Source organism: Muscardinus avellanarius (genome assembly GCF_963383645.1).
Source record: "Muscardinus avellanarius genome assembly, chromosome: 10".
NCBI classification, from domain to species: Eukaryota; Metazoa; Chordata; class Mammalia; order Rodentia; family Gliridae; genus Muscardinus; species Muscardinus avellanarius.
This window is the reverse complement of record NC_137796.1, coordinates 62258683-62285468: the sequence shown is the minus strand read 5'-3', so window position 1 is coordinate 62285468 and position 26786 is coordinate 62258683. Positions and strand designations below refer to the sequence as shown.

At 53.3% G+C, this 26786-nt stretch overlaps 3 protein-coding genes across 4 annotated transcripts in view; all 3 read left to right on the top strand.

Moving 5' to 3' along the window:
- LRRC4B (leucine rich repeat containing 4B) overlaps window positions 1-13564 on the top strand; it is a gene marked incomplete at both ends in the record, with an annotated part of 32721 nt that extends 19157 nt beyond the window's left edge. Inside the window, one exon of the mRNA XM_080702543.1 lies at window positions 11705-13564. Within this exon, the coding sequence (XP_080558669.1) occupies window positions 11705-13564 (1860 nt within the window). The remainder of the gene's footprint in view (window positions 1-11704) is intronic.
- A 3748-nt stretch (window positions 13565-17312) lies between these two features.
- Window positions 17313-19915, top strand: ASPDH (aspartate dehydrogenase domain containing; the record flags this gene model as incomplete). Its single annotated transcript, XM_080702554.1, has 7 exons — window positions 17313-17367; window positions 17523-17667; window positions 17895-17979; window positions 18075-18224; window positions 18305-18525; window positions 18597-18751; window positions 19872-19915. The coding sequence occupies 7 exons, from the start codon at window positions 17313-17315 to the stop codon at window positions 19913-19915; spliced, it is 855 nt and encodes a 284-aa protein (XP_080558680.1).
- Window positions 19916-21105: 1190 nt separating this feature from the next.
- Window positions 21106-25042, top strand: JOSD2 (Josephin domain containing 2; the record flags this gene model as incomplete). Of its 2 annotated transcripts, XM_080702561.1 has the most annotated exons (4): window positions 21106-21265; window positions 23928-24053; window positions 24646-24840; window positions 24943-25042. In XM_080702561.1, 4 exons carry the CDS (start codon window positions 21120-21122, stop codon window positions 25040-25042), a joined length of 567 nt encoding a protein of 188 aa, XP_080558687.1. The 2 variants fall into 2 exon arrangements, with proteins under 2 accessions (XP_080558687.1, XP_080558688.1); XM_080702562.1 differs by lacking the exon at window positions 23928-24053 and having other exon boundaries at window positions 21120-21265.
- Window positions 25043-26786: the final 1744 nt, after the last annotated feature.

Here is a 26786-nt window from a genome sequence, read left to right as displayed (position 1 = left end):
GTGTCGGCCAGGTGAGCTTCCCACACGGGCTGAATTTCCTCTTGGGGCACTGGAGAGCCATGGAGGGGTCTAGAGGAGGGCAGAGGCAGGATCAACTCTAGGGGCTGCAAGACCCCAGAGACAGGCTTCAGTGGGGAGTCTGGAGGCTGAATTAGGGGTATGGGGAGAGAGGATGAGATTAGTCTCTGCACAGAGAGGAAATGGGGGGATACACAGGGCATGGCTGTGAGACCTCACAAAGGGGTGGCAGGGGTGGGCCCTGACAGCTCACCCATGGTCAAGCGGTCAGAAACGCAGGGCATTCTACTCCAAGCTACACCCCCAGCCCTATTTTGTGTGTGTGTGTGTGTGTGTGTGTGTGTGTGTGTGTGTGTGTGTGTGTGGTACTGGGGATGGAACCCAGGGGCATTCTACCTCTGAGCTATACCCCCAGTCCTATTTTTTATTCTTTATTTTATTTATTTATTTATTTTTAATTTTTGGTGGTACTGGAGTTCCTGGAAGCCCTTCTACCTCCGGGGTACACTCCCAGACCTATTTTTTATACTTTTTTATTTGGAAACAGGGTCTCTTAAGCTAGCGCAGCTGGCTTCGAACCTGCGTGATCCTCCTGTCTCCGCCTCCCAAGTGCAGGATTACAAGCGTGCGCCACCACGCCCGGCTTTATTCTTTATTTTAAAACAGGTCTCACTAAGTTGCAGAGGGCCTCACTAAGTAGCTGAGGCTGTCTGCGAACCGTGATCCTCATATCTCAGCCTCCCAAGAGCGGAGATTACAAGAATGCGCCACCACGCCTGGCTTCTTATTTTATATTTTGAAAAACAGTCTCACTAAGTTGCAAAGGACAACGCTAAATTCTGAGGCTGTCCTTGAACCCAATATCCTCCTGTCTCAACCTCCGAGGCATTGGGATTATAGGTGTTTGCCATCATGCCTGGCACTAGCCCAGCTTCTGACTGGAAAGGTTGGCTAGAGAGGCCACATTGAAAGCTGGGGCCCTGGGAGGAGGACAGAGCGGAATCAAGCACTTAGTGCTTGCTGGGGACTGGGGACATCCTGGCCATCTCAGTGTGACTGAGCCCTCTGAGAGGTGAATTCCAGGGAGGTCATGCTGGCACCTGGACCAGCAGTTCCCTTATTCTCGATGTCTCGGTGCAGACTCTCTAGTCTAAACTTTTTTTTTTTTTTTTAAATCAGGGGTTGAACCCAGAAGTGTTCTGCCTTCAAGATATTTTCCTGGCCCTTTTTAGATTTTATTTTAAATCAGGTTCTTGCTAAGTTGCTGAAGCTGGCCTCAAACCTGCAATCCTCCAGTCTCAGCTTCCCAAGTACTGGGATTACAGGTGTGTGCCACTGCCTTCGTCGATACCCTGCTTTAAAATTTAAAAGGAGAGGGGCTCAGGGTGTAATTCAGAAGTAGATGCCCCTGGGTTCAATCCCCAGGGCCAAAAAGAAAAAAGTTGCAAACCAGGCACGGTGACACATATTTGTAATCCCAATACTTGGGAGACTGAGACAGGAGGTTCAAGGCAAGAATAAAGAATAGGGCTGATGGTGTAGCTCAGAGATAGAATGCCCCTAGTTTCAATCCCTAGTACTGCAAAAAAGGAAGGAAGGAAGGAAGGAAGGAAGGAAGGAAGGAAGGAAGGAAGGAAGGAAGGAAGGAAGGGCTGTCAATTTCAACTCCGTGTCCAAAAGTAGGTACATCCCTGGGCCAAAATTCCATACAGCCAAAATCAAAATCATGCTTTTAAGCATTGTTCATGATATCAGAAAATGCGCACAATATAATACTATTAAGGAGAAGTACAGGACCCAGGAAAGTGTATCATGAAAATTTTGAGCCAGGCGTGGTGGCACACACTTGTAATCCCAGTACTTGGGGTCTGATACAGGAGGGTCACAGGTTCTGTGTCAGCCTCGGCAAGACTCTTCACATTGTTTCAAAATAAAATAAAAATAAAAAGGGCTGTGGGTATTGACTGGAAGCAGAATGCCCCTGGGTTTAATTCCCAATACCAAAATTAAATTAAATTAAAAAGCTGGGCATGGTAGTGCATGCTTAAAATCCCAGTATTTGGGAAACTGAGACAGGAGAATTGCAGGTCCGAGAAATGTAGGGGTGGAATGCCCTGGGTTCCATCCAACAACAAGTTAAAAATAGGGCTGATGGCGCAGCTTGGAGGTAGAATGCCCCTTTAATCCCTAGTGCCAAAAAACAAGCAAACAAAATCAAAGCATGATGAAAGCCGGGCATGGCGGCACACGCCTGTAATCCCAGTACTTGGGGGGCTGACACAGGACTATCGCCCGTTCAAGACCAGCTTCAGTAACTCAGTGAGACCCTGTTTCAAAATAAAGAATTAAAAATAGCACTGGGGATATAGCTTGGAAGTAGAATGCACCTGGGTTAAATTCTCAGTGCCATAAAAAAAAAGATAAAACATAGAAAAAAAAGGATGAGAAGGATATATATCAAGTAGGTTATATATGTTAACTCTACTGACTTGTTCTTTTCTTTTGTGATACTGAGGATGGAACCCAGGTTCTACCTCCGAGCGACACCCCCAGCCCTATTTTTTTTTATTCTTTTTTTTTTTTTTTTTTGCGGGTTTGGGGATGAAACCCAGGGGCATTCGACCTCCGAGCTACACCCCCTGCCCTAGTTTTTATTCTTTATTTTGAAACTGGGTCTCACTGAGTTGCAGAGGGCCTCACTGAGGAGCTGAGGCTGTCCGCGAACCGCGATCCTCCAGGTTTCAGCCTCCCGAATGCTGGGATTACAAGCGTGCGCCACCACGCCCGGCTTTTTATTCTTTATTTTGAAACAGGATCTCACTGAGTTGCAAAGGGCCTCGCTAAGTAGCTGAGGCTGTCTGTGAACTGCGATCTTCCTGTCTTAGCCTCCTGAATGCTGGGATTACAAGTGTGCCCCACCACACCCAGCACTTTTTTTTTTTTTCCTTTTCTTATATTTCTTTTCCTGAAATGAGTACATGTGACTTTTGTCAGCAGAAAACAAGGGCATTTGAAAAGTGTTTTATCTGTTGTTCCATGAGAGACTTTAATTAATATATATTAAAAAGAAGATAGAATACCCCTGGGTTCAAATCCCCAGTAGAGGAGGAGGAGGAGGAGGAGGAGGAGGAAGAGGAGGAGGAGGAGACTTCCAAGCATGTTAGCGTCCTCTTATAATCCCAATTACTTAGGAGGTTGAGACAGGAAGATTGAAGTTTCAAGGCCAGCCTCAGCAATTTAGTAAGCTCTATTTTAAAAATAAAAAATTAAAAAATAAACCGGGAGTGGTGGCGCACGCTTGTAATCCCTGCGCTTGGGAGGCGGAGACAGGAGGATCGCGCAGGTTCGAAGCCAGCTGCGCTGGCTGAAGAGACCCTGTTTCCAAATAAAAATATAAAATAGGTCTGGGAGTGTAGCCCGGAGGTAGAAGGGTTTCCGGGAACCCCAGTACCACCAAAAACAACAACAACAAAATTAAGGCTGGGATATAGCATGGAGGTAGAATGCTCCTGGGCTCAATCTCTAGTACAACAATTAAAAAAAAAAAAGAGGAGGGGGAGAGGAGGAGAGGAGGAGGAGGAGGAGCAGGAGCAGGAAAGGTGTCCGGCAGTGGGAACAGCCAGTGCAAAGGCCAGGAGACAGAAGTGTTTGCTGGGACTGGCTAGCATAGGAGAGGAAGGGAGAGCCTCACGGGAACGAAGGAAGCGGTCTTGCCGGGGATGAGCCCAGGCGTGGGTAGGGACCAAGCCTTATTTCCGGGCTCTCACTGCCGTTGACACGCCGGCGTGCAGCACACTGGTAGAATCTAGCCAGAACCGACAGGGAGTTCTAGGAGGGGTGTGAGCGGGTCTGTGGGTATAAACAGACCCCGTGGGGCCTGGCGGGGGAGGACCCGGCTGAGGTGGAGCTGGGCCGTGAGGATGGAGAGGAGGGGAAGTAATGCGGAGCGAGCGACCCGGAAAATGGTGGAACCTACCTCCCTCTGCAGCGGGGTGCAGAGCGCATGGCTTTGGGTTGGAAGGCTCAGTGCCCTAGTCCCAAGGGTGTGGCCCCGTTACTCTATGCCAATAATACTTAAAAAGAATATGATGGGTGTAGTGATGTACTTCAGTAGTCCCAGTACTTGGGAAAATGAGACAGGAGGATTGCAGGTTCAAGGCCAGCCTCAGCAACTTGGCGAGCCCTTCAGCAATTTAATGAGACCCCTTTTTTTTTTCTTTTCTTTTCTTTTCTTTTTTGCAGTATTGAGGATGGAACCCAGGGGCATTCTACCTTTGAGCTATACCCCCAGCCCTATTTTTTAATTCTTTATTTTGAAACAGGGTCTCACAGTGTTGCAAAGGGCCTCACTAAGTAGCTGAAGCTATCCGTGATCCTCCTATCTCAGCCTCCCAAGTGCTGGGATTGTGAGTGTGTGCCACCACACCCGGAAAGACCCTTTTTCAAAATAAAAATAAATGCCAGGCGTGGTGGCACACACCTGTAATCCCAGGACTAAGGAGGCTGAGACAGGAGGATCGCAGGTTTGAGGGCAGTTTCAGCAAGCCGGGAGATTCTCATTAACCTAGCAAGACCCTATTTCAAAGTAGAAAATAAAATCGGGGTGTAGAATGCCCCCGGGTTCAATCCCAGTACCACAAAAAAAATTAAAATAAATAAATAAAAGCCAGGTGTGGTGGCTCATGCCTATAATCTCAGTATTTGGGAGGCTAAGACAGGAGGATTGCAAGTTCGAAGCTAGCCTCGGCAACTTAGCAAGACTCTTTTTCAAACTAAAAAATAAAATAGGGTTGGGGTGTTGAATGAAGGTAGAATGCCTCTAGTTTCAATCCCCGATACCAATAAAATAAAATAAAAAGAGATGGGAGTGTAGCTCAGAGGTAGAAGGCTCCTGGGTTCAATCCCCAGTACCCAAATAATCATCATAATAATTTAAAATAATAAGGGGATGGTGAGAGTCCCCCGAGCACTCTGGAGAACCCAGGTGCTGCCCGAGCGCTTGCACGGTGGCCTCTTTTTATCTTCCTAACTGCACTCGGAAGTGGCTTCTCTCTTCCCTCCTTCCCCTCGGGAGCAGAGCACAGAGAGCTCAGGAGATGCCGGCAGCCAGCCAGGGGAGGCCGGATCTGACAGAGCTCCGCTATGCCTTCCACACCCGGGCCTGTGTGTCCGCGTCTTCCAAGTGTGCACAGCGCTGCGGTGGGTGCCAGGCGGCCCACAGGGCAGTGCCCTCCCTGGATCTGCCTCAGAGCTAACCGCTTCTGTGGGCCTCCTTTCCCTCCTTCTAAAACGGGCAGAGTTAGCCGGGAGGCTGAGACAGGAGGACCAGCCTCAGCTACTTAGTGAGCCCCCCCCCCTGCAAATTAGTGCGACCCTGTTTCCAAATAAAGAATATAAAATAGGGCTGGGGAGTGTAGCTCAGAGGTAGAATGCCAAGTTCAATCCTCAGTACTGCAAAAATCAATCAATCAATAAATATAAGTATCAATAAATATAAATGAATGAATGAATGAAATGGGCAGAGCCCTTCTTTGCGTGGCTGCTGGAGGCGAAAATACCACCATATTTGTAAAGCATTGTCCAGCACAGAGAAAGCACGGTGTAAACCTGTGTCGTCTAATAGTTGCACATGAACTAAGCAAGTAAGTGCCACCTGAGGTGCACCCTGAGTGTTAAACAGGCTGGATATTGAAAATTCAGTAGGAAAAGAGTGCAAACATCTCACTCATAAATTTTTGTCATGGTAAAAGAGTAATATCTCAGATATATGGGATTACATATATTATTAAAATTTATTTCATTATGTATCAAAAAAAATTTTTGTGATACTAGGATTTGAACCCAGGGGCATTCTATCTCTGAGCTACACTCCCAGTCTTTTTATTTTTATTATTATTTACTATGTATTTGGTCCTGGAGGCTGAACCAAGAGGCATTCTACCCCAAGCTACAACCTCAGGCTCGCTCTTTCTTTCTTTCTTTCTTTCTTTCTTTCTTTCTTTCTTTCTTTCTTTGATACGAGATCTAGCTGGCTTATACTAAGTTGCTGAGACTGGCCTCAAACCTGCAATCCTCCTGTCTCAGCCTCCTAAATCCTGGGATTACAGAGGTGTGCTAACCGTGCCCAGTGGCATATGTCAATTTAAAAAAATGAAAAATTAATTTCATGTGTTTACATCTTTTGACTTTTTATTTTGTTTTTATAGTACTGGAGATTGTACCTGGAGGAATTTTACCTCCGAGCTACACCCCCAGCCCTATTTTAAATTGTTATTTTGTTTTTATAGTACTGGAGATTGTATCTGGAGGAATTTTACCTCCAAGCTATACCCCTAGCCCTATTTTTTATTTTTATATGAAGCAGGGTCTCACTAGGTTGATGAAAGTCTCACTACTTGCTGAGACTGGCTGCAAAACTGCGATCCTTCTGTCTCTGCCTCACAAGAACTGGGATAACAAGCATGCACCACTATGCCCGGCATGTTTACTCTTTTTTTTTTTTTTTTTTTTTTGGCAGCGCTGGGGATGGAACCCAGGGTCATTCTACCTCCAAGCTATACCTATGCACAGTTTTTTAAAAATCTAAACATTGCCAGGTGTGATGGCACACATAATCCCAGCATTTGGGAGGCTGAGACAGGAGAATCGTGGTTCGAGGACAGCCTCAGCTACTTAGTGAGGCCCTTTGCAACTCAGTGAGACCCTGTTTCAAAATAAAAAAAAATAGAAGATAGGGCCGGGCGTGGTGGCGCACACTTGTAATCCCAGCATTCAGGAGGCTGAGACAGGAGGATCGCAGTTCGCGGCCATCATCAGCTACTTAGTGAGGCCCTTGGCAACTCAGTGAGACCGGGTTTCAGAATAAAGAATAATAAAATAGAGCAGGGGGTATATCTCAGAGGTCGAATGCCCCTGGGTTTCATCCCCAGACCCGGGGAAAAAAAAAAAAGTGCATCTAGGAAATTTCTAATTGCACGTGCGGTTCCCACGGCATCTCTACGGGGAAGCCTTAGCATAGGTAGTTGCCACTATTATTATTTTATGACTTTGACTTTGCCAAGAATATTACTGTTCCTTATGCTGGGAGCCTCTCAGGTAGAGCTTTTTTTCTTTAATTTTTTTGTTTTTTGCTTTGCTTTTTGATTTTTATGAAAGTAATTTTTGTGCATTGAAGGGGAAAAATATAACAAAAGGAAAAAAAATGCCCATAATCCCCAACAGCTGGAGTTCAGCCCTAAGAACAGCTTGGAGGATTTTCTTCCCAGCTTTTATGGCACACGTAGACAAATACCTAATTTTTGGTTTTATGAGGTTGTGATTACCTTAATATGTATAACACAAGCACCTGCATGCCATTAGGCTTCAAACGTGATCTGGCTGGGCACGGCAGTGCACCCTTCATCCCGGTACTTGTGAGGCTGAGACAGAAGGCTCCCAGAGTTGAGGCCAGATTCAGCAATTCAGTAGATCCTCAGGAACTTAGCAAGACTCTGTTTCAAAACTAGAAAAAAGGCTAGTCGTGGTGGCGCACATGTATAATGCCAGCATTCGGGAGGCTGAGACAGGAGGATCGCGGTTCGTGGACAGCCTTAGCTACTTAGCGAGGCCCCTTGGCAACTCAGTGAGACCCTGTTTCAAAACTAGAAAGACTAAAACATAGGGCTGGGGGTGCTGCTCAGAGGTAAAATGCCCCTGAATTCCATTCCTGGTAACACACATGCACACACACACACACACACACACACACACACACACTCTCTCTCTCTCTCTCTCTCTCTCTCTCTATATATATATATATATATATATATATATATATATATATGGCTGCATGTATTTCTCAAAGACAGAATGCTTCTGGGTTCAATCCCCAGTACAGTAACAAAAACAAAACCATGTGATCTAATAGTTGCGTGGCCTCTGTGCCTCAGTGGACCTGGTGAGGTAAAGGTAAGGGGAATCCTGTGAGACTCTGTCCCCCAATCCTCGGCCCAGTGCTACCCTTTCTGTGGTCCCCCACTTCCAGCTCCTACAAGTGGTAGCCAAGGTCAGAGACTAAAGACCAGGACTCTAGTACCGGAGGGTCCGGGTCTAATCCCAAACATACCAGCCTCTTTTTTTTTTTCCCAGTACTGGAGATGAACCCAGGGGCATTCTCTGAGCTACACCCCCAGCCCTATTTTGTATTCTTTATTTTGAAACAGGGTCTCACTGAGTTGCAAAGGGCCTCACTAAGTAGCTTAGGCTGTCCGCAAACCAAGATCCTCCGGTCTCCATCCTGAATGCTGGGGTTACAAGTGTGCGCCACCATGTCCAGCTTAACCTTTTTTTTTTTTTTTTTTTTTTGGTGGTACCGGGGGTGGAACCCAGGGGCTTTTCTACCTCCTGGCTACACTCCCAGACCTATTTTTTTATACTTTATTTGGAAACAGGGTCTCATTAAATTGCTGAGAGCCTCACTAAGTAGCTGAGGTTGGCTTCAAACCTGTGCGATCCTCCTGTCCCAACCTCCCAAGTGCTGAGATTACAAGCCTGCGTCCCCACACCCGGTTCATCCCCTTGATTTTCGGAGGACATGGATTACTGGGGCTGAAACTTATGACCATTCTACTTCTGAACTATACCCCAGCCCTTTTTTTATTTTTTATTTTGAAACAGAGTCTTGCTAAGTTGCTGAAACTGGCCTCAAACCTTTCTCCTTCTAAGTACTAGACAGGAGTATCACAGGTTCAAAGACAGCCTCAGCAAGTAGTGAGACTCTCATCAACCTAGTGAGATCCGGTTCCAAAGAAAAATAAATAGGGCTGGTACGGCTAGGGGTGTAGCTTGGCGATAGACTGCCCCTGAGTTCAAGCCCCAGTTCCACCAAAAAAAGAAAAAAGAAAAAAAGAAAAAAAAACCTTTGATTCTCCTGCCTCAAACTCCCAAGTACTGGGATTGTAGATATGCGACACCATACCAGACTACTCTAAGCTCTACCCCAACCCTATTTTATTTTTAATTTTGAAACAGGGTCCCACTAAGTTTCTGGGAGCCTCACTGAATTGTGGAGGCTGGCCACAAACCTGTGATCTTCTTGTCTCAGCCTCCCAAGTACTGTGATTATAGGCATGTACCACCATGCCTGACTACAGCACAGTATATATATAATGGCAGGGGGGGTTACTGGGTATTGAACAGTACCCAGGGGTGTTCTACTTCCAAGCTACACCCCCAGCCCTATTTTATTTTATACTTGGAAAAAAGATATCGCTAAATTGCCGAGGCTGACTCCGAACCCACAATCTTCTGTTTCAGCCTCCCAAGTGCTGGGATTACAGGTGTGGGTTCCATCCCCAGCGCCATAACACAAAACCAAAAACTTTAAATAGCTTCCTATGAATTCTGATCAGGCATTGTCACTGAATGGCATGTGGTGTCAAAGTGAGAAAAAATCCAAATCAGACTTGGTGGCGCACACCTGTAATCCCAGTACTCGGGAGGCTGAAACAGGAGGGTTGCAGGTTTTGAGGACAGCTCAGCCTCAGCAAGTACTGAGACTCTCACCGACCTAGTGAGACTCTGTTTCAAAACAAAAAAAAATAAAATCGGGCTGAGGGTTGTAGCTGAGCGGTAGAATGCCCCTGGGTTTAATCCCCGGTGCTGCAAAAAGTAAATTATTTAAATCAAATAGGTTGGGTGTGTAGCTTGGAGTAGAATGCCCCTGGGTTCAATACTCAATACCCTCCCCTCGAAAAGTTGTGAAAAATTCTATTTTCAAGGCTGTATGAATTTTGGGATTGCAGGTATTGGATGCAGACTCATTAGCAATTAGGAGGGCTGAGTTGTTTCCATAAAGCCTTTAGAACAGTGCCTGGCACCAAATAAATGTGTAATGCTATACTATCTTTCTTTTCTTTCTTTCTTTCTTCCTTCTCTTTCTTTTTTTTTTTTTTTTTTTCGGGTCTGGGATGGAACCCAGGGGCATTCGACCTCCAAGTTACACCCCCTGTCCTATTTTTTTTTTTTTATTCTTTATTTTGAAATCGGGTCTCACTAATTTGCAGAGGGCCTCACTAAATAGCTGAGGCTGCCTGAGAACCGCGATCCTCCTGTCTCGGCCTCCCGAAAGCTGGAATTACAAGCGTGTGTCCACCACGCCCGTCTTGGTGTTACTATTCTTAATCTTTTTTCGTTTTAAATAGGTATAACATATATAATAAAGTGCCCCCATTTTAAGTGTACAGTTAGTGAGTTTGGACAGATGCATTTACCCAAGGAACCATCACCCCTATGTACGACTTTCTCATTTCCCGTGAACCTTCCCTGGAATCCCTTCCCAGCCGGCCACCAGGGCACGCACACGCTGAGCCACTCCCATGGGGACCCCAGAGCTTGGCCTGCAGCGTCTCCCCACCCCAGGCAGCCCCGCTCAGTGTGACCCGGAGGGAGTCTCCTCATGGCCTTGGCCAGCAGCCCCTGGTTTTGGGGCGGAGCGGTAGTGCTCCTGTGGACGCAGCGCCGCGCTGTCTGTTCCGCCGTTGGTGGACTTCTGGGTCATTTCCAGTCTCTGCTGTAATGAAGAGAAATGCTGTGAACACCCACGTGTCAGCTGTTGCTTGGACATCTGCTCTCCTCGCTCTTGAGGAAGCGCCCTGGAGCACAATGCCCCCCCCCCCGGAGGCGTGGCAGCTCTGGTCTTAACTTTGTAGGCAACTACCAGACTGTTTTCCAAAGTGGCTCTCCCACCAAGCAAGTATGAGAAACCCGCTCGCGTGTCGCCCTCGCCAGAAACTGCCGCTTGTACAATTATCACTGTTAGAGCCGCAGCGCGGGGGCGCACGCTTGTAATCCCCGCGCTTGGGAGGCTGAGACAGGAGGATCGCGCGGGTTCGAAGCCAGCCTCAGCTACTTAGTGAGGCTCTCAGCAACCTAGTGAAACCCTGTTTCCAGATAAAATATAAAATAGGTTTGGGAGTGTAGCCCAGAGGTAGAAAAGCCCCTGGGGGTAGAAAAGCCCCTGGGTTCCACCCCTAGTACCACCAATATACATATACATATACATAGTTAGATAGATCGGCTGGAATATAGACACACCCTTCCCCCAATGGTTTAATCCCTAGTAACACACACACACACACACACACACACACACACACACACACATACACACACACACACACACAGTATTAGCTAGGCATGGTGGCACACACTTGTAATCCCAGCATTTGGGAGGCTGAGATGGGAGGATCGTTTCCAGACAGCCTCGGCTACTACATGTGCCCTTTGCAACTCAGACTCTGTTTCAAAATAAAGAATAATGCCGGGCGTGGTGGCGCACGCTTGTAATCCCCGTGCTTGGGAGGCAGAGACAGGAGGATCGCGCAGGTTCGAAGCCAGCCGCGCTGGCTTAAGAGACCCTATTTCCACATAAAAAAGTATAAAAATAGATCTGGGAGTGTACCCCGTGGGAGTGTAGCCCGGAGGTAGAAGGGCTTCCAGGAACCCCAGTACCACCACCAAAAAAAAAAAAAAAAAAAATCAATTAATTAATTAATTAAATTTTTTAAAAAAGAATAAAAAATAGGGCTGGAGGCGTAGCTCGGAGGTAGAACGCCCCTGTGTTCTATCCCCAGTGCCGCAATAAATAAATAAAGCCGCCATTAATTTCAGCGTCACTGACCCATCTCCCCCCCCCCCACCCACGCAGGTGATCCGCACGGACACGTTCAAGCACCTGCGGCACCTGGAGATCCTGCAGCTGAGCAAGAACCTGGTACGCAAGATCGAGGTGGGCGCCTTCAACGGGCTGCCCAGCCTCAACACGCTGGAGCTCTTCGACAACCGGCTGACCACGGTGCCCACGCAGGCCTTCGAGTACCTGTCCAAGCTGCGGGAGCTCTGGCTGCGCAACAACCCCATCGAGAGCATCCCCTCCTACGCCTTCAACCGCGTGCCCTCGCTGCGCCGCCTCGACCTGGGCGAGCTCAAGCGGCTGGAGTACATCTCGGAGGCGGCCTTCGAGGGGCTGGTCAACCTGCGCTACCTCAACCTGGGCATGTGCAACCTCAAAGACATCCCCAACCTGACGGCCCTGGTGCGCCTGGAGGAGCTGGAGCTGTCGGGCAACCGGCTGGACCTGATCCGCCCGGGCTCCTTCCAGGGCCTCACCAGCCTGCGCAAGCTGTGGCTGATGCACGCCCAGGTGGCCACCATCGAGCGCAACGCCTTCGACGACCTCAAGTCGCTGGAGGAGCTCAACCTGTCCCACAACAACCTGATGTCGCTGCCCCACGACCTCTTCACGCCCCTGCACCGCCTCGAGCGCGTGCACCTCAACCATAACCCCTGGCACTGCAACTGCGACGTGCTGTGGCTGAGCTGGTGGCTCAAGGAGACCGTGCCCAGCAACACCACGTGCTGCGCGCGCTGCCACGCCCCGGCCGGCCTCAAGGGCCGCTACATCGGCGAGCTGGACCAGTCCCACTTCACCTGCTACGCGCCGGTCATCGTGGAGCCGCCCACGGACCTCAACGTCACCGAGGGCATGGCGGCCGAGCTCAAGTGCCGCACGGGCACCTCCATGACCTCGGTCAACTGGCTGACGCCCAACGGGACCCTCATGACCCACGGCTCCTACCGCGTGCGCATCTCCGTCCTGCACGACGGCACCCTCAACTTCACCAACGTCACGGTGCAGGACACCGGCCAGTACACCTGCATGGTGACGAACTCGGCGGGCAACACCACGGCCTCGGCCACGCTCAACGTCTCGGCCGTGGACCCCGTGGCCGCGGGGGGCGCGGGCGGCGGCCCGGGGGGCGCGGGCGGCGGCGGGGGGCCCGGGGGCGGCGGCGGCGGCGGCGGCGCCGGCGGCTACACCTACTTCACCACGGTGACCGTGGAGACCCTGGAGACGCAGCCCGGGGAGGAGGTCCTGCAGCCGCGGGGCACGGAGAAGGAGCCCCCGGGGCCCACGACGGATGGCGCGTGGGGCGGGGGGCGCCCCGGGGAGGCGGGGGGCGCCCCGGCCTCGTCCACCACGGCGCCCGCCCCGCGCTCCTCGCGCCCCACCGAGAAGGCGTTCACGGTGCCCATCACGGACGTGACGGAGAACGCGCTCAAGGACCTGGACGACGTCATGAAGACCACCAAGATCATCATCGGCTGCTTCGTGGCCATCACCTTCATGGCCGCCGTGATGCTCGTGGCCTTCTACAAGCTGCGCAAGCAGCACCAGCTCCACAAGCACCACGGGCCCACGCGCACCGTGGAGATCATCAACGTGGAGGACGAGCTGCCCGCCGCCTCGGCCGTGTCGGTGGCCGCCGCGGCCGCCGTGGCGGGCGGGCCCGGCGTGGGGGGCGACAGCCACCTGGCCCTGCCCGCGCTGGAGCGCGACCACCTCAACCACCACCACTACGTGGCGGCCGCCTTCAAGGCGCACTACGGCGGCGCCCCGGGCGGCGGGGGCTGCGGGGCCAAGGGCCCGGCCGGCCTCAACTCCATTCACGAACCTCTGCTCTTCAAGAGCGGCTCCAAGGAGAACGTGCAGGAGACGCAGATCTGACCCCCGCCCGGCCCGGGGGGGGGGGGCCCGACGGAGCCCGCGCGCTGCTGCGCCCTCTGACCGCGCCCCGCCCGCCGCCTTCCAGGGGAGAGAGGAGCTTTTTTCAGGGGGGGGGTTCCTTTCCCCTCGCCCCCAACCGCCCTCCTTTTACGGTTCATTTTTTGCAGTTTGACGCCCGTCCCTGTCCCTCCCATCCCCCCCGCCACCCTCGGTACCCAAGAGACAGACACCGCAGGAGCTCCGCGCGCGACACCCCCCGCTGTCCCCAGCGCCAAGCTCCACTCCCGCGCCCCGGCCCATGGCTGGGGGGTGGGGGGTAGCCTCCGCGCCCCAGCCCCACACGCCCACACAGACTCTTTTGATACTGAAGGGAAGTTTGCGTCAACGACTACCTGCTCTGTAATTACTTTAAAAAAAAAAAAACACGGAAAAAGTAAAAAAAAAATTATTATTATTATTATTATTATTATTATTATTATTATTAATTATTATTGTCATGAAAGTACCGGAGGAGACAAAAACACAGTAGATGTGGGTGGGAACCAGAGGCCCTGCCACTCCAGTACTTGGGAGGCTGAGACAAAAGGATCGTAGTTTCAAGGCCAGCCTCAGCCAATTTAGCCAGGCCTTCGGCAACTCGGTGAGACCTTGTTTCAAAATAAATAAATATGTAAGCTGGGCGTGGAGGCGCACGCTCGTGGTCCCAGCATTTGGGAGGCTGAGAGCGGAGGATCGTGCAAGGTTCGCCGACAGCCTCAGCTACTTAGTGAGGCCCTCTGCAACCCAGTGAGACCCGGTTTCAAAATAAAGAATAAAAATAGGGCAGGGGGTGTAGCTTGGAGGTCGGATGCCCTGGGTTCCATCCCCAGACCCGAAATAAATAAATAAATAAATAAATAAATAAATAAATAAATAAATAAATAAATATAAAAAGGGCTGAGGGTAGAATGCCCCTGAGTCCAATCCCAGTACAACCAAGAAATAAAAAATAATAATAAAAAAAAAAGAATAAGAGGGTGGAGAATGAAAACCTCACAGGTCCCATCTGGCCAGGTACTTCCAGGTGATCATGGTCCCCTCACCCTTCTGAGACCTGAGAGAGGGCCTTGGTCACCCAGCACTCGGCTGCGATCCTGTTCATCTCCCCAGCAGCCCCTTTTGAGGTCTGCACTGGGGATTCTCACACACACCATGGTCTACATCATCCCGGGGAGGACCGGCACTGCAAAGTACTCCACAGTCTGGGTGGCTTAGGACAATAGAAACGTGTTGAGGGGTCGCCTTGCCTGTAAGCCCAGTACTTGGACCACAGGTTCGAGACCAGCCTGGGTAACTTAGCAAGGCCCTCCACAACTTAGCGAGAGTGTGTTTCAAAACAAAAAGGCTTGGGAGTTGAGGCTGTATCTCAGAGGTAGAATACTCCTGGGTTCAATCCATCCACAGTGTCACAAGAAGAAGAAGAAGAAGAAGAAGAAGAAGAAGAAGAAGAAGAAGAAGAAGAAGAGGAGGAGGAGGAGGAGGAGGAGGAGGAGGAGGAGGAGGAGGAGGAGGAGGAGGAGGAGTTGGAGGAGGAAGGGTCACTGTTCTAGAGTGCAAGTCCCAAGATCAAGGTGCCAGGCTGTGCTACCTCTGAACGCTGGAAGGGGCGGAGGCGTCCTTCTTTGCCTTTTCTACGTGCTGGTGGCCCCGGGCACCCCTTGCCGTGCAGCAGGGTTGTTCAGTCTCCTCCGTGACCCTGCATCTCCTCCGCTCCGCACGTGCCTGCTCTCCAACCTAAGCACCTTGCCTAGGCCACATGTGAGGGGCTGGAGTCAGAGCTTCAGCACATCTCTTTTGGGGTGACATCATTTAACCCATGACAGGAGCCAAACCAGAGCAGTCAGTCTCCACTGCAAATCCACTCAAGGCCACTCTGGAAAAAAGCAGGTGGCAGGAGGGTGGCTCCAGCTGCAGGCAGCTAGCCTGTGCAGCAGGGCGGTTGCAGACGCAGGAGGGGTACATGCCATCCAGCCTGGGAAGCCAGAGGCTCTCCTTTCGCCCCCTGGAATCAGGGACAGAGCCCTTGACGGCCAGGGAGAGGACAGCAGGCAGCTGCTGGGGAGGGGGTGTGACATGTCTGAGAGCCCAGGTCTCTAAGAAGCCACCTCCAGAGGACTGAGGCTCCCGGGGCTACTGAAAGGCTAGGGAGTAATGGCACATGCCTATAATCCCAGTACTTGGGAGGCTGAGACAGGAGGGTAGGGTCACAGGTTCAAGGCCAGCCTTAACAATTTACTGATTCTCTTGGCAATTCCGTTTCAAAATAAATAAGGGCTGGATGTGGAGGTCAGAAGTAGAATGTCCCTCAGTTTAATCCCCAGTGCCACACACACACACACACACACACACACACACACACACACACACACACAAAGTCTAGAAAATTACAGGACTCAGCTCAGCCCCCCTTCTCCACGTCTTGGCCCAGGCTCCACACATGGCAGACCTGGCATGGGGAGGGGGGCACTCAGGGCCCCTTTGGGCACTACAGAAGGTGGGGACAGAGGAAGCCCGCATCCATCCTATGTAACCCCCCTGGTGTCTGCGTGCTTGGCGCCTGCCCTCTTTCCTAGCTATCTCTGCACACACAGCATCTTATCTCTTCCCCCACCCAGGGTTTTAAAATGAATTCTTTTCTTATCTTCAGGGCCCCAGTGACAACTCTAGGGTCTCCGGCCCTATCTGCCTGTGTCTGTTTCCTCTCAAGTTGGTCAACCTGGGATGGGGGAGGGGGGCTGCTCCCAGGCGCTCCATCTTTCATGGCTTCTCTGGGCGCTTTCAGCGGATCCTGGTTGCCATGGCAACACTGCGGTGGTACCAGGTGGCGGTGGGGGCAGGGAGCCAGCCTGCTGCAGCTCCGCCATCTCCGTGCCAGGCCCTTCAGGCGCAGTGGCTGGGCTCATCCTGGGGGCACTCAGGGACTCCCCAGGTCCCGCTTCACCACTGGGATGGGATGCAGGCAGGGGAGAGGGCAGGACCGACCTGAAGCAAGAATGGGGGTCAGGTTCAACACTGTGGCTAGGGGGTGAAGGGTGATAAGTGAAGGTGAGCTGGAGGGCGGAGGGCAATCAGAAAATGGAGGGGAGGCTCTGGGAGAGCTGAGGGTACAGGAGGACACCCCTTCCATGGGGCAGGGGGAGACTGGACCCATCATGGCCAGGCCCAGTAGGATGTGCCCCTGCTGCCTTTGGGGGAGAAGCAGGCAGGATCTGGCTGATCTGAGGGCATGGAGCCCAAGTGACAAGACCTCTGCCACTTGGCAGAAAGTGGGGAGGGGAGAAGAGGACCTGGAAGCAAGGGGACCGGCTGAGGGCCCTGTGCCTGTCAAGGCTCCTCTCCCCACCCCAGCAGGATGCAGTTTCCATGACAACCTGGCCAGCCAGAAAGGGGGCGGGGGACTGCAGAGGGAATTTTCCACACAGGAAGCGGCAGTAGAGGCTGCGGAGGAAAGAACGGGAAGGCAGGGGCCACAGAAGGCTGAAGCCTCAGATCACCATGCCAGTGGCCGCTGCCGCAGGACCCACTGGAGGGCAGAGAGTGCAGCGCAGGATCCTCACCACCCCCCAACCCCAGCAAAGCCACCCACCCCCACTGTGGGGGAGGTTTAGGAGACGGTCAAGGGTCACCTGTCCAAAGATCAGCCGCTGCCCAGCCTCTTGTGCCTCTTGTGCAGGGGGCTGTGGAGGGAGCTCCCGAGAGATCTGAGGGCATGGAACCCAAAAGGGCCCCTTGGAAGGTGGGAGTCGTGGGCTATGGCCGCCTCGGTGAGTCCCTGACCATCCTAGGCCTCCTTCCTCAGGCCTCTTCCCAGGGCCTGCCTGCCTGCCCAGCCTGAGCCTCTGCTCCTGCCTCTCTCTGTCCCCCCTCACCTCTCCGTCCTCTTCCTGGGTCTCTAGCCCCCTCCTTTCCCTCTCCCCAGGACAGTTCATCGTCTCCCACCTTCTGGCTCAGGGATCCGAACTGGGCCTAGAACTTGTTTTTGTCTGGAATCGTGACCCAGGACGAATGGCAGGGAGCGTGCCACCTTCCCTACAGCTCCAGGACCTTGCTGCCCTGGGGGAAAGGTCAGTGGCCTTACCATGAGAGAGGGACTTTCCGAAGCTCCTGCCCTGGCCTCCCTTAGGTGCCCTCTCTGGGCCTTAGTTCACCCAAATAGGAAATGAGACAAGCCCACCCCATTCTCCCTGCCAGGCCAAAGAGAGGCATGACAGCCCTCCACAAAATCCACAAGGACCCAGGGAAGGGAAGCCCAACTCTTCTCCAAGGCCCTGCCCCATCTCTCTCCTCCCAGGCACCCTGATCTTGTGGTAGAAGTGGCCCATCCCAAAATAATCCACGAATCTGGGGCACAAATCCTACACCATGCCAACCTTCTGGTGAGCCTCCCAAGCCCCTACGCTTCTGTCTTGGTCCCCCTTCAACCTAAAGCAGCAATGTGTTCCCTGACCCTCCCTACCGTCATCCACCCCAGGTGGGGTCCCCCTCAGCCCTGGCTGACCAGACCACAGAGCAGCAGCTGCTAGAGGCCTCAAGCCGCTGGAACCACGCTGTGTTTGTGGCCCGAGGGGCCCTGTGGGGGACTGAGGACATTGCCAGAATGGATGCAGCCGGGGGCCTCCAGGTAAGGGCCCACTGGGCTCCCCAGGAATCAGAGGGGCCTGCAAATACCCCAGCCCCCTCAACCCTGGCTCTTACTTCCAGAGCCTCCGTGTCACCATGGCCACACACCCAGATGGCTTCCGGCTTGAGGGACCTCTGGCTGCAGCCCACATCGCCGGGCCTCGCACTGTGCTCTATGAGGGCCCTGTCCGTGGCCTCTGCCCCTTCGCCCCCCGAAACTCCAACACTATGGCAGCCGCTGCCCTGGCCGCACCTCACCTGGGCTTTGACAAAGTGATTGGGGTGCTTGTGGCTGACCTCAGGTGAGCCGAGCTGAGGAGGAGGAGGGAGGGCTGGGCTAGGCCCACCAGACTGACTTCCCTGCTTGCTGCAGCCTCACAGACATGCACGTGGTGGACGTGGAGCTGAAAGGATCTCCCGGGCCCACCGGCCGAAGCTTTGCTGTGCACACCCACCGAGAGAACCCTGCAGAGCCCGGCGCTGTCACCGGCTCTGCCACTCTCACCGCCTTCTGGCGCAGCCTCCTAGGTGAGGCTAGACCTCCCCTGAGCTGGTGACACCTCTCCCTGCACTCTAGTGCTCTGCAGAGCTTACAGTGTCAGGTTCTGGCTCTGCAGTGGTGACTCTGTCTCTGTGAATCACTTATTTACTTATTTGTGGTGGGGATTGAACCCAGGGGCATCCTACCTCCGAGCTACACCTCTAGCCCTATTGTATATTTATTTATTTATTTATTTATTTATTTATTTGGTGGTACTGGGGGTGGAAGGGGGGGGTTCTACCTCCGGGCTATACTCCCAGACCTATTTTATACTTTATTTGGAAACAGGGTCTAAATCGCTGAGGCTGGCTTCAAACCTGGGCAATCCTCCTGTCTCAGCCTCCCAAGCACTGCGATTACAAGTGTGTGCCACCACGCCTGGCCTATTTTTTATTTTTGAAACAAGGTCTCACTAAGTTGCAGAGGGCCTAAGTTGCTAAGGCTGGCCTCTAACTACCCATCCTTTTGACTAAGCCAGGTTTACAATGCCTGCGTGTCTTTCTGAATCTCTTTTTAACTTACCCACTCCACAACTTGAATCTTTGTATCTGCCTCTATCTCTGCCCATGTGCCCAATCTCTGAGTCTCTGTCCCCTTACTCTAGGTTTCTCCTTTTGTGTGTGTGATATGGGGGACAGAACCCAGGGGCATTCTACCTTCAAGCTACACCCCAGTCCTGTGTGTGTGTGTGTGTGTGTGTGTGTGTGTGTGTGTGTGTGCGCGCGCGCTACTAGAGATAGAACCCAGGGGCATTCTACCGCCGAGCTATACCCCCAGCTCTATTTTTTATTCTTTATTTTGAAACAGGGTCTCACTGAGTTACAGAGGGCCTAAGAAGTAGCTGAGGATCCTCCTGTCTCAGGCTCCCAAATGCTGGGATTACAAGCGTGCACCACCACGCCCGCTCCTAGGTTTCTCTTTCTAGCTGTCCATGCTTCAAGTCGCTCTCTAGGTCTGTCAGCATGTCTCTCTGTCCACACTCGAGTCGCTATCTCCCTGGATCTTTCTCTCTCTCTGGGTGGTCCTTCCTCTCATTACTCTCTCCCCACTGTCTCCTCCTCTCTCCCTCTGTCTCGGTCCTTCATTGCCAGTCTCTTCCTCCTGCAGGCTGCTGCCAGCTGCCCTCCAGGCCGGGGATCCATCTCTGTTGAGAACCCTCCTCCAGAGGACACTGTGTCAGACCTCCCCACCACGACTGCCCGACTCTTCCCTGCGGCACTTAACAGGGAGCTCCCTCCGGTCTCAGTAAAGATAAGAGGCTGTTTCCCCTGTAAGATCTGGCCTCTCTGCTTCCCAGTTTCCTTCTGTGAGATCACGGCGTCCGCACACAGTGCGTGGCGTCATGAAAGCGGGCCGGCACCTGTGGGAGCAAACCTCCTGGAAGCTATCGCGAGAGCCTACCCACTACATTTCCCAGAATCCTCTGGGCAGTAGTGGGCATGGCAGCACGCGAGGGATTGGGCCTCCCAGGCGCGTTTCCGAGACTCGCCGCAGGAAGCGACGGAAGTTGTAGTCCCGCGATTTCTAGGGGTGAAGTGCACTTCCGGGCCACGCGGCCTGGACGTTCTGTGCGGAGCGGGAGTGCCGCGGGGCCCGCCGGGAGTTGTAGTCCTGTGCGCGGGCATCGCCGGGAGCTGTAGTTCGTCTGCCTGCCCAGTCAGCGCGGTGCCGCCCGCCCCGCACTCGGAGTCCAGAGCCGCCGCCCAAGGGGATGCGGGAGCCGCTGGCTCTGGGGAGCGGAAAGGCAGGCGGGGTGAGGGGCGTTGCCAGGCAAAGGGCGAGCGGGTGGTTGGGGTGTGGGTCGAGGAAAGGGTTTTTTTACTTGGTGTATGGGGAGGGGGCCTGGTTGCTTAGGGACTGGGAAGGGGGCCCTGTTGCCAGGTGACAAGAGGAGAGAACCTTGTTTAATGACAGGCAGAGGGGAGTCTTTTATTGCTAGGCCACCGGAAGAGGCCCTGTTAACTAGAGACAAGGGAGGAGGATTCCTCTATTGCTAGGTAATCAGAGGAGGGACTTTGATACCTAGTGTGTGTGAGGGGGTCCTCTGTTGCTAGGTAACCAGAGAGGGATCCTGTTACCTAGGGACAGGGGACGGAGGATCCTCTGTTGCTAGGTGACAATGATAGGGACCATTTTACCTAGAGACGTGGTGGAGACGGTTCTCTGTTGCTAGGTGAGCTGAGAGCCATTTTTTCCCCTAGGGATAGGAGATGGAGGTGCATCTCAGAACCAGGGGCCCAATGGTGGTGCCCTAGGAGTTTGCTAGGAGGTTGGATCTCAGACTATGAGCCTCCAGATTCTAGGCCCTCGAGCACCTTCTCCCCCTCCCAACCCCCAGCAGGAGCCGAGGACGGCATGTCCCAGGCCCCAGGATCACGGCCGACCCCACCCTCTGTGTACCACGAAAGGCAGCGCCTGGAGCTGTGTGCCGTCCACGCCCTCAACAACGTCCTGCAGCAGCAGCTCTTTAGCCAGGAGGCTGCCGATGAGATCTGCAAGAGGTGACTGTCGCCCCCCTTGGCCCCTGGAGAAGCAGGGCGCAGAGGCAGAGCATCCCACCTGGGGATCAGAGTGAGGCCACTCACAGCCTGGACTAGAGTTTAGGACTAGACACAGAGAGGTTGCCTCCTCCAACTGTCGGTCCCTGTGGCCTCGGCACCAGCTCAGGCCTCGCCCTCTCTTATCCGGGCCCTTGTCAGAGCTTCCCAACTGCCAGTCCATCCACCACACAGCCTCAGAGCTGACTCTGCGCCTCCCCTGCTCCTGGCCCCACGTGGCCTCCCCAGTACCTCAAGGGAAGGGCCTGACATCAAGGCCCTCTGTGCTCTGGTCCCTGCCCACCTCCACAGCTGCGTCTCACAGCTTCTCAAACCATGTTTCTCTACATTCCTGAGCAAGTCCACCATGATGCCTCTGGGCTTTTACATGGTCGTTCTTTCTCCCTGACATGACTCCTTCCTCTTGGCTGCTTCTCCTCAAGATATTTTTCCCCTCTGTGGTACTGGGGTTGGAACCCAGGGGCATTGTACCTCCGAGCTACACCTTCAGCCATGTGTGTGTGTGTGTGTGTGTATATATATATATATATATATATATATATATATATATATATATGTATATTTTATTCTTTATTTGAAACCGGGTCTCACTGAGTTGCAGAGAGCCTCACTAAGTAGTTGAGGCTGTCTGCGAACCAGGATCCTCCCATCTCAGCCTCCCGAATGCTGGGATTACAAGCATGCGCCACCACGCCCGGCTCCTCCTCAAGATCTCAAACGTCATTTTTTTATATTTGTCCCCTCTTAGCACTGTGGTCTGGCCCCAGTCCCGGCCGATCCTCTGCCGCCCGTCCTTTCCACCCAGCCGCCCCATCTCCAGCCCTTCCCTCCAGTCAGTGCCCCCACGTGATCGCAGAGAGCTCTCTGTATACCCAGAGCTGGCCCTGTCTCCCTTCTTGCACACAGACTTCCGTGGCTCCCCGGCATCCTCAGGCTGATGGCTGTAAAATTCCATGTCTGTCATCCCAAAACAAGGGTCCGTCACTTTCATGCCAAGGCCCTGGCGGGGGACTCGGCTCATTCAGATATGCATCCTGTCCTGATGAGGGGCAAGGCACGGGAAAACAGATGCGCGGAAAAATAAGACACATGCTTCCCCTCCCCCTGCTCTGTTATCCAAGGGCCCAGAAGGGGGACAAAGGGCCAGTTGTTCAAAGGAGCAGAGCTCAGGGAGCCATGTGGTGGCAGGGTGGGCCCCTGGGCTGGGGAGCTGGAGGGAGGGTTGGAGCACAGGAATGCAGCAGACAGCTGGGACAGGTGGCTCGGAGAGGCAGGCACCAAGGCCACGCTCAGGGCTCCAAGCCCAAGTGGGAAAGAAGTGGGACTCCATCCTGGGGAGATGGACACCAGATGGCTGTGAGCAAGGGCGGTGGGGTTAAACCCGGGCCTGGCGCTCCATCCCGTTAGCGTGCGCATTGAGGGGGCTCCCTTTCACCCCCAGCCTGGCGGTCAGGAGACTCCCCTCAGGGGGAGTGACAGCTGAGGTGTGTCCTGAAGGACAGAGGAGGGAACCAGTGACGAGGGGTGAAGGGAGGGGACTTTTGAAAGGGGCAAAGTTTGACCACACCAGAGACCGCCTTGTAGCCAAGAGATTTATTGGGGAGGGGCTGACACAGATGGAGGAGAAAAAGGAAAGAGAGAGAAAGAGACAGAGAGGGAGAGAGAGAAAGAAAAGGAAGGAAGGAAGGAAGGAAAGAATAAAAGAAAGAAAGAAAGAAAGAAAGAAAGAAAGAAAGAAAGAAAGAAAGAAAGAGGAGGGTCAGAGTTATAAACCGGCTCGGGGTTACATGTTGGGGGCTAATAGTCTAGGAGAAATGCCTTTTGAACTAATTGGCTGGGTTCCCCGGGGGGGGGGGGGGTCATGTGGCCAGGTGATTGGGCCAGGGTCAGCAGGGAATGTTCTTTCTACTGATTGACCAGGGCATACCAGGAGAGGGCAAGTGTTCCTGGTAACTGACCAGGTCCAGCTGGAGAGGTGGTGGCTTATCTGGTCGGACCAGGGCCTCTCAGGAGACGGACGCTTAGCCCATGGCGGGGGGCGGGGGGTGGACTACAGACTTAATGCATCTAACAACTTTGTCCAAGGGCACTGGGGAGCCATGGGAGGTCTGTGAGCAGGGGAAGCACAGGTGCAGCTCTGAGGCCATGCGGTAGATGGACCGGAGGGGAAGGCTGGAGGCTGGGGGGGGGGGGGTCCAGGTAAACGAAGACAAAAGCCCACACTGGGGCCCTGGGCACTGGGAAGAGCCAGGAGGTACTGGACTTGGTGCTAATGAGTTGTCTGGGTTAAAGAGAAAGAAGAGTGCCAGCCATGGTGGCACAACCCTGTAATCTTGGTACTTGGGAGGCTGAGACAGGAGGATCACAGGTTTGAGGCTAACCTCCACAACTTAAGCTCTGAATCAAAATAAAAAATAAGATGGGGCAAGGGGTGTAGCTCAAATATAGAATGCTTCCGGGTTGAATACTCAGTACTCTAAAAGAAATGGAATTAATAAAAAGAGAAAAAGGAGTCAGTCTGAGCCCTAGGGCCCTCCTGCTGTGTGGGATGGGTAAGGCCTTTCTGGGTCTCCAACTCAGACTCCGATCACCCCATCACCACCAGGTTGGCTCCAGACTCCCGGCTGAATCCCCATCGTAGCCTCCTGGGCACTGGCAACTATGACGTCAACGTGATCATGGCTGCCCTGCAGGGGCTGGGCCTGGCCGCCGTGTGGTGGGACAGGAGGAGGTAGGACCCACAGTGCTCTGTGTGGCACGGTGACACCACCACTGTGGGGAGGGGGAGAGGGAAGCAGGAGTGGATTGAGGAAGCTGTGCATGCGCGAAGGTGGCTGGCAGACCCCCGGGGTGGGAGGGGAATGAAGACAGGTGAGCCGGGTGATCTCAGTACTCAGGAAGCTGAGACTGGAGGATCACGGTTCGCGGACAGCCTCAGCTACTTAGTGAGGCCCTCCGCAACTTAGTGAGACCCTGTTTCAAAATAAAGAATAAAAAATAGGGCAGGTGTGTAGCTTGGAGGTCAAATGCCCCTGGGTTCCATCCCCAGACTGGCAAAAGGAAAAAAAAAAGAATAGGGTAGACCAATTGATGGTGGGTGGGCTCGGGTGAATGTGGGTATTTGGGCAGTTGGGTGAATGGCTGGGGTTTCTGATTGGCTGGGTGCAGGGAGGCTCAGCGGGTGCGTGAGCAGGTAAGTAGAGAGGGTCGGTGCAGCTCCATGGGACCCCGTGGCCCTCACCCGCCTGGGCTTTCAGTAGCATCTGGCCGGTGGATGCTTATGGGGCCCAGCAGAGCAGACCTGACCGCATCCCCACCCCCAGGCCCCTGTCCCAGCTGGCCCTGCCCCAGGTGCTGGGCCTGATTCTGAACCTGCCCTCGCCGGTGTCACTGGGGCTTCTATCCCTGCCACTGCGCCGGCGACACTGGGTGGCCCTGCGCCAGGTGGAGGGCATCTACTACAACCTGGACTCCAAACTGCGGGCACCTGAGGCCCTGGGAAACGAGGACGGCGTCAGGTGAGCGGGGCAGGAGTGGCCAAGGTTGGGGCTTCAGCGCTGATAACCCCGGAAGGAAGCGCAGCGCTGCCCGCCCTCAGGCGTCCCGTTTGTCCTGCCCAGGGCCTTCCTGGCGGCTGCCCTGGCCCAAGGCCTGTGTGAGGTGCTGCTGGTGGTGACCAAGGAGGTGGAAGAAAAGGGCTGCTGGCTGCGGACAGACTGACCCACGGCTGACTCTGCAGTCGCCTGCCTGGTACGGTCCCCACAGCCACGTCCAGCCTGAGTTCCAAGTGCCGGGGAAGGGCCTGTGCTTCATGGACCCTCAAGAAGCTCCGTCCCCTTCCCCACATTCCCTGCTCCCCGGTGCCATTGCTGCCTCAATAAATCTGCTGATTTGCACCCGGCCTGGCCTGCTTCTGACACCCCTAGCCCCTGCTGGGTGACTCTCAGTCAGAGAGGCCAGACTTCAAGCAGACACATTGTTTTGGTCTCGCATGTACAGAAATCGAGGATTTACTTTTTGAGTTTCAATCGGGAGGCAGGCAGGAAAATGGTCCCCAAAGATGTCCACAAACCCTAGAGCCTGTGAATATGTCAGGTAACCCAGCACCAGGGGGGGTTAGTAGCAGATAGAATTAGGCTGCTGATTGCTGACCCCACAGCAGCCAGATGAGATGACCCTCTGCTCTGGGAGAGGGCCCCATGACATTGCCCTTGTCCTTAAAAGTAGAAGACCAAGCCGGGCCTGGTGATGCACACTTGTAATTCCAGCATTCAGGAGGCTGAAACAGGAGGATCCGTGTTCACGGATAGCCTCAGCTACTTAGTGAGGCTCTTTGCAACTCAGTGAGACCATGGGTTCCATCCCCGGTACTGCAAAAAAAAAAAAAAAGACCACATTGTAATCCGAGTACTTGGGATGCTGAGATACGAGGATCACAGGTTTGAGAACAGCCTCAACAATTTAGCAAGACCTTCCCTGTTTTTTTTTTTTTTTTTTTTTAAGTGGTGAGAAGCTAGGCATGGTGTAATCCCAGCGCTTGGGAGGCTGAGACAGGAGGATCACACAGGTTCGATGCCAACCTCAGCTACTTAGTGAGGCTCTCGGCAACTGAGACCTTGTTTCCACATCAAATATAAAATAGATCTGGGAGTGTAGCCCAGAGGTAGAAGGCCCTTGGTTTTCATCTCCAGTACCAATAAATAAATAATAAATGGTGGGGAGGGAGGAACAAAAACTTGAAGAAAGTGAGGAGCAGACAGAAAGCTCCCACCCTCCCAAAAAAACACAAAACTTGGAGAACAGCCCTGCCAGGCCCTGAGTACAGAGAGGCTCCTTCGGGTCTGGCCTTGCTGGTGGACACAGGACTGGAGCGATCATGGCCCACCCTCCTGGCTCAAGAGCTGGGAGAGAGCCTGGCATGATGGTGCGCCTGTAATCCCAGTACTTGGGAGTTTGGGACAGGAGGAGCACAGGTTCAAGGAAGCTTCAGCAAATAATAAGACACTGCTTCGAAATAAAATAGGGCTGGGAGTGTAGCTCACAGGTAGAATGCCCCTAGGCTCAGTGTCTGTGTCTGTCTGTCTGTCTGTCTGTCTGTCTGTCTGTCTCTCTCTCTCTCTCTCTCTCTCTCTCACACACACACACACACACACACACGCACACACGCACACACGCACACACACAAAGCTGGAGGAGAGCCTGGCATAGTGGCACACTTGTAATACTGGCACTTGGGAAGGCGAGACTGGATCACAGGTTCTAGACCAGTCTCAGCAATTTAGCAGGACTCAGCAACCTAGCAAGACCATGTTTCAAAATAAAAAGGGCTAGGGGTGTAGCTCAGAGATAAAACACCCCTAAGTCCAATCCCCAGGACCAAAAATAAAGCGCTGGAGAAGACGAAGGGGCGCCTGGGCCCTGGAGCCAATATGTGGGTTTTCGAAGGGGTCCTGCGGGACACGGG